Source organism: Gavialis gangeticus, unplaced genomic scaffold, assembly GCF_001723915.1.
Source record: "Gavialis gangeticus isolate Ggan-Ray unplaced genomic scaffold, GavGan_comp1, whole genome shotgun sequence".
NCBI lineage: Eukaryota > Metazoa > Chordata > Crocodylia > Gavialidae > Gavialis > Gavialis gangeticus.
Genome location: NW_017729003.1, coordinates 20,160,991 through 20,170,308, shown reverse-complemented (window position 1 = coordinate 20,170,308; position 9,318 = coordinate 20,160,991). Strand labels below are relative to the sequence as shown.

Here is a 9,318-nt window from a genome sequence, read left to right as displayed (position 1 = left end):
CTCTGCTGCAGTTTAAGGCTATCACTCCTAGTCTTGTCCCTTACAGCTACAGGGAAAAGCCATTCTCCATCCTCTCTGTAATTACCCTTTAGGTATTTGAATATTGTTATCAAATCCCCCCCTCAGTCTCTTTTTCTCCAGACTAAATAACTGTCCAGTTCTTTCAACTTTTCCTCATAAGTGTCATCTCCCAAGCCCCTGATCATTTTTGTTGTTCTGTGCTGGACTGTTTCCAAACTATCTACACTCTTCTTGAAGTATGGGTCCCAAAACTGGACACGGTACTTCTGGTGAAGCTTCACCAGTGCTTGATAGTTAGGAAGAATCATTTCTCTTGACACGCCTGTTAATATGACCTAGGATGCTGTTGCCTTGTTTAATTAAAAAAAAAAAAAAGAGAGCGCAATGGTGGCTCATATTCACTGTATGGTATACTGTAACCCCAGATCCTTCTCTGCACCATTGCAGCCTGGCCTTTCAATCCTGAGTCTGTATCTGTGCATGCAGTTATTTCAGCCCATGTACAGGACTGCACTTGTCTTCATTGAATCTCATCTGACTGATTGTGGACCATTTCTCCAACCTATTCAGGTCATTCTGGATCCTAGTCCTATCCTCTGGAGTATCTGCAACTCCACCCAATTTGGTGTCATCCACAGATGTGCTAAGCATGCACTCAATCCCATCCTCCAAATCATTGATGAGGATGTTGAGCAATACCAGACACATGGGGCACTCCAGGTGATACCTTTTCTCAACTAGGTATTGAGCCATTGATTATTATATTTTTAAAAGAGCTAGAGTTTCCAAGGCTCTGAATTAAGAGAGGAGAGAGATCAGAAGCAGCGAGCAGACAGTAAAAACTTCCCTAAGAAAAGTTAGCCTGATTAGTGGAATTTTGAGACCATTAAAAAGGAGAGACTATCATTAACACCTATGGAGTAAGGAACAATCAAGCATTATCAATTGACTTGCTCAGCTTCCTGAATAGTATTGCCACAGCTGCTGGAGGGTGAAGCAGAAATCAAAGAAGGCTGCTTCTGTCTTGGGTAGAAAAACAGTTGCCCAGCTTAGTCCACCCCCAGAATTGGAGTGTTTGTAATTTGGGGAAAAGGGTTTATGTAGCTTGTGAGAAAATATATGGTACCAGAGCTAAGGGTCTGTATTCTCTAAATAGATACCGCTGCTTAGTGGTTAGAGATTAGTTGGAAGTCTTTGCTTCAGTTTACTCTGAGATCACGTTGGGCTATGAGCCCTGTAAGTGTTCTGAAGATGTGCAATCTGCTCAGCAAGTTTTCCTGAAATAAGTGGTTGTATGGAGTGGATTTTGTGCCCAAGATGGCTACACTGTATCCTTGGGGAACAGCCTGTCTTGCTTTTAATCCACTGGACAGAGAACATCGGATAACTACATCTGCTTTCTGTAAGCTTTTCATTGGAATGTCCTGTTACCTCCTACAGGAGTTGTGAGATTTGCTTCTGTGCTGATGTCTTTAAAAGTGTGCAACTCATTTGAATGCTTCTGCTTCTGTCTTTCTTACTGTCAGATTGCAGGTCCATCTCCCCAAGTCTAGTTCCTACAGCAGCTGACCTGCCAGAGAGATAGATGGTGCAGGCTTCACCCTCAGAATCCATATTTTCACTAAAGGATTCTTGTTATAGTTAAAATTGACACTAGTTAATAGCAACTGAAAGGCCAGCTTCCAGCTGCATGACCCCTGGGGAAGGAAGTCAGTGCTTCCTAAACTGCAGAGACAGCAAAAGGAGAAAGAGACAGTTTTGCTTATCTGCTGCTGATACCCAGTACCTGGAACTTCTAGTGGCTTTAGAGCTGCATGGCCCATGGACTGTACCAGGATAAGCTGTGGTTAGTGTTCTACATTCTTGGTTTTTATTTAAAAAAAAAAAAAAAAAAATCTGGGAACTTTTCAGGGTATCACTTCAAAACATAAAAACTGGGATGAAATCAGGATAAAAGGAAGAAAAAGGAAAAAAAATTGGTTTAAATTGGGGAGCAATTGGTGGGGAGGGGGGGAGGGAGTAAGGCTGGGACTAGGGAAGGGGTGGGGGAAGGGGCACAGTGCAGCCCATCGGCTGCTTCCAGGGCTGCAGCAGGGAGCAAAGTGGGGGAAGCTGTCAGTGGGTGTGCGGCAAGGGGGCCGTGGCTCTTGCTGCTATGTGCCCCCTGAGCTGGGGGGCTGTGCTGGGCTCTTCCTGAGGGGGGCGCATCCCTCCAGATCTGTGTGCAGAATGAGAGCAGGTTGCTGCCTGCCCCCAGTGTCAGGAACAGCCTGGTACCGCTGGTGGCCCCACCTACAGGGAGTGGGCCTGGGCTCTCCTGCCTGCCCCCCCAGCAGGGCTCGCAGCACCCAGGGCAGGGCCAAAGCTGGAGCTGCCAGGGTGCAGCTCGGACCCACCTGCTTTGGGAGCGATTCCCACAGCCTGTAGCACCCCATCCGGGGTCAGAGCCGGGAGTTCCGCGCCCCCAGGTAGCAGCTTCAGCACCCTCCCTCAGCCCCTGCACAGCCACTGCCACCCCTCCCGGCTCCCACTCCATACGTGGCTGCCGCTGTTCCCCACTCATGCTGGTTAACAGGGATTTGAACTGAAAAATGGTTGTAAATCACTAAAAACTGAATGACTTAAAAATCAGGGAATTGATCAGTGAAAATCAGTAAAAACAGAGAATGCGGAACACTAGCTATGGTATTCCAGGCTGCACATCCCATCAATGCTTCCTCTGCCACCCACATTACAACATATGCCCATGGTTTCCACCCCCCATCTGATCTTCCTTTTTGTTTTTTTCTTTTCTCCCTCAACTGCTGCTTTGTATATCCATGACCCACCCCTGCCACTGCTAAACTGTGTGGGGACTCCCCTGCTGCACTGTGACCCTCCTGGCCCCTTCTACCTTCTGTTGCAGCATGTACCCTAGAGTCACTCTCAGCTTCCCAAGCTGCTGCACTGTGCAGCCTTGTCCTCTAGAGCAGGGGCAGGAAATAGTAGCTGGAGGAGGGAGCAGAGCCTGGAACTACAGCAGTTTGCCAGGGTGGAGAAGCTGTGGCTGGGCAGGAGTCTGGAGGGCCACAGTGTTACTTCTCATGGGCTGTTTATTGGACAGCCCTGCCTTAGAGAATTCCTTATTGGTGCTGCTGTCGTTTGGCATGTAGACCTTTTGTTACAAGCATGTAAACAGCTTATGTTTGGTTATTTTAGTGAAAGATTCTTCATGCTAGTTTACAGGTATTGCAAATGTCATTTTCGTACACTAACATCTTGTTTCCTTTTCAGTCTTCTACAAATCGTGGGCATGCTCTCTTGTAGCTTTTGCATGATGTTTTTTGTAAATTGTCTGATATGTATTTGGAACTGTCCCTTTTTTCTCCTGAAGGAGTTCTGAGATCAATTGATGTGATGATGTCTTTAAAGAGACATGCACTTCACCTGGTAATAGAATGATTTTTTTTTTTCAATCCAGTGCACATACATACAATCCTCCTTTTTGAATGTCCTCTGAGTAGCTGGGGTTTCGGTAGCAAACTGTCTTGCTAGCAAGGATCCTCACCTACATAAACTGCACCAAGAAAGAAGTCAAGTAATTTCTGGTGTTTATTAGATTAAATCATAAGAAAAAGAAACCCTAAACACTTTCACTTGCTTGCATATCTGTACGGTTTTAGTTTGAGAGAGACTGCTAGGAAGCTTTTGATGCAATTCTGCTGGTTTAATTGAGATAGTGTTAGTGTGGTGTTGCAGCCATGATGATTCAGGAATTATGGGCAAGGAATTTATCTTAGCTTACTTGAGACTACTTTGGTTGTAGTTTTAAAGATTAGGAAAATGAAGAATAAGGAAGCCTTATAGGAGGGATGGGTATTTATTTCTTCTGGAAAGCCACTTAAGTTTTGGTGAGCTGTCAAGGACCACACATGCAACATTTTTCTGAAGATATCATTTTAACAAATTATAGATAAAAGTGTGTGTGTGTGTGTGTGTGTGTAGATATATCTACGCGCGCGCACACACACACAATCTACTATATTTTAATTGTATTTTAAGAATTATTTTTGTCTTGATTTGCTTTTTTTTTTTTTTAGTGGTGTATATATAGAGGCAATTACATTATAGCTCAAAATAGTCTTGCTCTTGTATATTTGGGAGTGTGTGTTGGGGTGGGGGGACTACATGTGCACTAGGTCATAGGAGCTGACTGGATGTGGGGTGAGAGGGCAGGGGGTGGGGGGCAAGGGGCATGTTCAGCACAGCTTTCCTGTGTGGTGTGGTCTGCAGCTGCCCCCATGGCGCCCTGCATAGAGCTGAGCCACACCTGCTCCCACCTGGGGCAGCCCCTGCCTGCTGACCCTGGCCCCAGCCCTGGCGAGTTTTCCAGAAGGGCTGCTCCTAGGTTACAGGTTTCAGAGCCTGTTTCAACAAAACTTCCGAAGAACAAGAATTTTTCATTGGTTTGTAAAATATTATCTGGAGGGTATTCTGTCTAACTTGTAGCATGGACTGTAACAACACAGTTTACTGTACTCAGAAAATTTAAATATTTTTATGTGCTATATACCATGTGTATACTTTCTCTTAAAGGTATAGTTGTTTAGAAAGAGAGGTGTACTTATTCTGCCTAATTTTGTTGCTAGGATTTGTTCTTGCATAGAACACACACAGCTACAAAGTGTTGATTGTTTTCTTATAATATTGTATGAATGAACAACACTGATTCTCTGCTCCAAACCAATTCTAGAATGGAACAGACTCCTCATTAAATTTTTTGGATGTTGATAGTGAGTGGGTGGCAGAATCTGAACTTGTTTCTATATCTATACTTTTCCCCAAAGCAGAAGATAGGAGGGTTGGTACACATTCCCAAAAAAAAGAGGTAATTAAAATGGTAATGTAGACAGTAGAACTTCTACAGAGCAGAGCAATCTTGTGGTGGTTATGGTTAGTTAGGTGCAAATCTTATGATGGTTATGTACAAAGTTATGGAGAATCTTGCCTCATTTAGGGACTTTTAATTTACTGCTGTTCATTTTATGCCTTAACCCTGTGATTCTCAGCCAGGGTGCCATGGTACCCTGGGGTGCCCTGATTCTTTCAAGAGTGCCCCAGGGTGCTATGCAATTAGTACTGTTGAGTGTGCAAACCAGATTCACAGAGATTTCAAGTGGGAATCCATTGTGTTAAATACATTCGGACCTGTTGTTAGGGTAGGTCTAAGTGCCAGACGTTCTGGGAAGGTTAGATTGGGCAAAAATGGCTGGCCCAATATAAATTAATTCCCCTGAGGAGGTGAGCTAAGATTGGGAATGGAGTAGCCCAATCTAACAGACATTTGTTTATGTTCAGAGTACAGAGCAAAAGCCCAACTGCTTGCCTCAGCCCTAGGGCTGCATTTTTCCTATCCCACCCTCCCAAAAAAAACAAACCAATCCCTGACTAGGCTATTTTTAACCACTTGACTGTCCCCGTTCCCCTCTCCTTCCACCTTGACTTACTTTGGTTGGGTTCCCAGTGCAGCTGTTGGCACCAGCAAATGTGTGCACACACTACACCCCATTGTGATCACACAGCTTAAAGGTATTGTAGATTGGATACTGCAAATGTGTGTACATACCCTAAGTAAATCTTCACTGCTTATAGCAGAAATTGGCTGGCTGAGCAAAAATTCAGTTCTTGTTTTGCATTAGCCTCTTTCAACAATAAGCTCTAAAAATTGTTGGTGTTTGATGAAAATGCAGTTTTAGACTCTTGATGGGAATTCTGGCATCACTTTTAAAGTTGTTGATGAGTTGTTGCTTTGTGGGGCTGGGCTGCAGCTTGGGAAATTGCTACCCTCACAGCAAAGCAGTGATGGTTACTAGAAAGTTATATTGGCACTGGCTAATGTGATATACTTGGTATAGCTTTTTGTTGTAGTACAGTCCTGGTTCAAGAAACATTTCCATTTGTTTAGAGGCAGATCATAAGAAGCTGGCTGATGTCTTCAGGAACATTAAATCAGCCTGAGATGAAGCATTGCCAGTACAAACCGCCTAGTTGCCTCCAAGCTGCCTGTAAAATCAGAGTTTTTTTTCAAGCTATTAGGCGCTGCTTTTTCCAAGCTGTTTGCAGCTGTTTAATGGTGTAGTATGTCTGCTTTCTTTCATGTACAGTTTGACAAATTAAATACCTTTTAATTTTTTTAATAGGTTGATATTTGGAATGCTGTATCCTGCTTATTATTCATACAAGGCTGTGAAGACAAAAAATGTGAAGGAATATGTAAGTCCCACATGTCTTATCCCTTCAGTTAAACATGGTGCTGTTGAAATGTATGGGAAATTTTACATTACATTATGCAAAGAATAGTCAGCTGAAAGTTTGACATGGGTTTAAACAGAACTTCAGAAATATTAGGTACAAAAATAATGTTAATTCACCAGCTATCTTGCATAGTCAGTTTAGAGCTCTGAAACAGTTTCTGTAGATTACACTGCTTAACATATGGTATGTGTATGATGAAATGCAGTGTGGTATGTATTTCAGTAAAATAGATGTGTACCAGAGAAAGTTAGGATTGTAATTTCTTCCAGCCCTAATGCTATGTCTACACTGCAGTTCTTATGCTCAGAGCTGGAAAAGTCATCTGAAGCTAGATCAACTTTAGGTGGTTCCGCTGTGCTGAGTTGCATGCTGATGTGGCTGAACTTCTACTGGTAATCAAGCCTGCTAAAGTTAGTGTGGCTTTGGCTGCATGCCCTTAGATACCTGAGAACTCTGCTTGTGGGTAGTCTTGCTTTTTTCATTCATAGTAGCATGCAAAGTCATTCACATGTATACATTCTTGTAAGCTTCTGACTGATTTATCTGAGCAGTCTTAATGAAACATTGTTTTCGTACCCAACTTGTTGGGGTTTTGGAGGAGGCAGTAGCTGTACTTAAAGCATGAATACTTGCCACATCACTCAAGTAATCTTTCCCTTGTATTCAGTAAACATAGCAGCTTAATCTATGCTTTTGATAGTTAGCATTGCAGAGAATGGAATGACAGGAGTTCTGCTCCATTCTATATAATATAGTTAGGTTCCACACTTGTTTGTACTGTATGAATCTTAAGACATTTAGAGCATCTCAGACTTCTAGAACTATTGCTATTTGAATTATGCACAAAAAAGAAGGCCCCCTGAGTATAGTGGGGTTTTTTTCTTCATTTTCTTTTTTATCCCTACTTGAAGCCTAAGGAAACTATTTATAATGTAAACTATGAATAGTTCCTTTTAAACCAAGTAATTTTACAAGAGCCAAAAAAATATAAAAGCTATAGAGAGACCTTCTGCAAATCTTAATGTATCCAGAAGTTTTAGTGGGTTTTTTGGCCTTCCAGAAGGCTTAGTATGGGAAGTTGTGAGGCCTTAGGTAGTTTCTAGGCCAGCTAGTATGTTACGGTTAAAATTAATTCTTTAAATCTCACTAGGCAGCAGGAAATGTAGAATATGGATCTAATACTACATTCAGTAACACAGTCTCAATGATGAGAAGTCGTGAATGACAGCAGCAAGGTCTGTATGCAAAGAAATAATTGTATCTTCCTGGTCAAAAAGCTGTATTAAACATTGCTGCTAGTTAAGCTATTAACATTTTGGAGTCTAACAAGACTGGACGAAAAAAACAAGCAAATATTCCTTTTTGCTTATGTCTTCCCAACTTGCCGAAGATCATAGAATCAGAGAAATAGGACTGAAAGGGACATCCATAGGTCTTCTAATCCAGCCTCCCTGAGGCAGAATCATCTCTGTCCAAATCATCCTATACAAATTCAAGTAAAATAAAATATTAGTGACACCACTTTTGAAAACCTTGCGAGTTTTAAAAGCTTCTGGTGTATAAATCTGCCCTCCTCTTAGTTTTGGTGTTCAAAAAAACCACATTCCCTTCTAAAATTTGTTTCCCTCAATCGTTGGTGTGTGAAAGTCTGCCAAAATAAAGGAGACTACCCAATAGGACACGGTAAATCTGAATGGACAAAGCCTGCTACTACAATGGCTGGCAAAAATCAGGCTTTTTTCAGACAAGGTATGGTGGCATGGTGATATTGTTTACACCTGAGTGATCCAGTTAAGCTTTACCTAAAATAACTAAAGATAAAATGATGGATACTTGCATACTGTTGCAACTGCTCATTTCCCCCCTGCTTTTCAGTCTTCTGTAAGGCTTCATTAACAAGGGTTGGCCCTCTCACTACGCTTTCTCCCCCAGCATAGAACTAATCTTTTATAAATGATGTTTTTTTAAAGAATGTTGAAAATTGCAATAAGAGCTGATAATAATTAATACCTAAAATACATAGCTATCTATTCTTCCCTGAGAGTAATTTTAATTATCACAGAATTAGTTGTACACCTGGTACAGTTTTTCAATGGTACATAATTGCTACTGTAAGCTGTATTTTAAGATGGTCCCTAAACTGCTGCTGCTACTACAAAAAAATTGTGAAATGCTGGCCTAGTTCACTAGTTTGATGTTTGAACATTTTAAATCCAGAGACCACTTGTGAGGTGGTTTGCTATTTATTAATGGTTAACTGGAATTGTGAAATCCATTAACTAATGGCTTCTAACAGTGTAAATGAATACAGAGGAGAAATAGATGTTTAGTAGATGTTTATTTTGCCTTGAAATTCTTGTGTTTTGGTCTAGATCTTTTTTCTTTTTCATGGCTAGATTCTAAATTAAAGCTACTTTTGGATATGCTCTGAACAGGTAAAAGGAAAGGGATGGTTCAACACTCAAAATGCAGAAAAATAAGAGAGAAGAAAATAAATTGACTCTACCTACATGGTTATTTTAAAAAATTGCTGGAATGTTTAGCTTGCTTTATGTAGGTCACTGTGTACAGATGACAAGTTGGAATCTAATTTAATGTTGAAGGTGCTTTTTGATAGATAGGCTTTGTGATTCCTTCAGTCACTTTATGGAACAGTACAGCTTTAACAAACTATTTATTTTCTTTGGAAACTATGGAAACTAGCATTTTAAACTGAGCACCAGCTTTTTTAGATTTATACAACTACATGAGAATCAGTTGAAACAACATCTTACTTATTTCAGTCAAACCTGTTTTTTTAAGCTTAGGTTACTATGGAAAAGTCATGCAATGCTTTTTTTTTTTTTAAATATGCAATATGTTAAAAAATAATGAAAATGCTCAGATGTTTTATGTATGTGTATTTAACCATTAGAAGACAGAGACGTGGTGGGGCTCGTCCCATGACTGGGCGGTTAACATTAGGGGCTATAGGCTGTACAGGCGTGATAGAGAAGGTAGGAA

The 9,318-nt window shown here is 41.2% G+C and overlaps 1 protein-coding gene across 2 annotated transcripts in view; it reads left to right on the top strand.

Annotated features, from left to right (window-relative positions):
- The window catches only part of REEP3 (receptor accessory protein 3), a 101,270-nt gene that overhangs the window by 52,089 nt on the left and 39,863 nt on the right, over positions 1 to 9,318 (top strand). For both annotated transcript variants that reach the window (XM_019507888.1, XM_019507889.1), the window contains one exon: positions 6,201 to 6,273. In XM_019507888.1, coding sequence (XP_019363433.1) covers positions 6,201 to 6,273 — 73 coding nt within the window. The remainder of the gene's footprint in view (positions 1 to 6,200; positions 6,274 to 9,318) is intronic.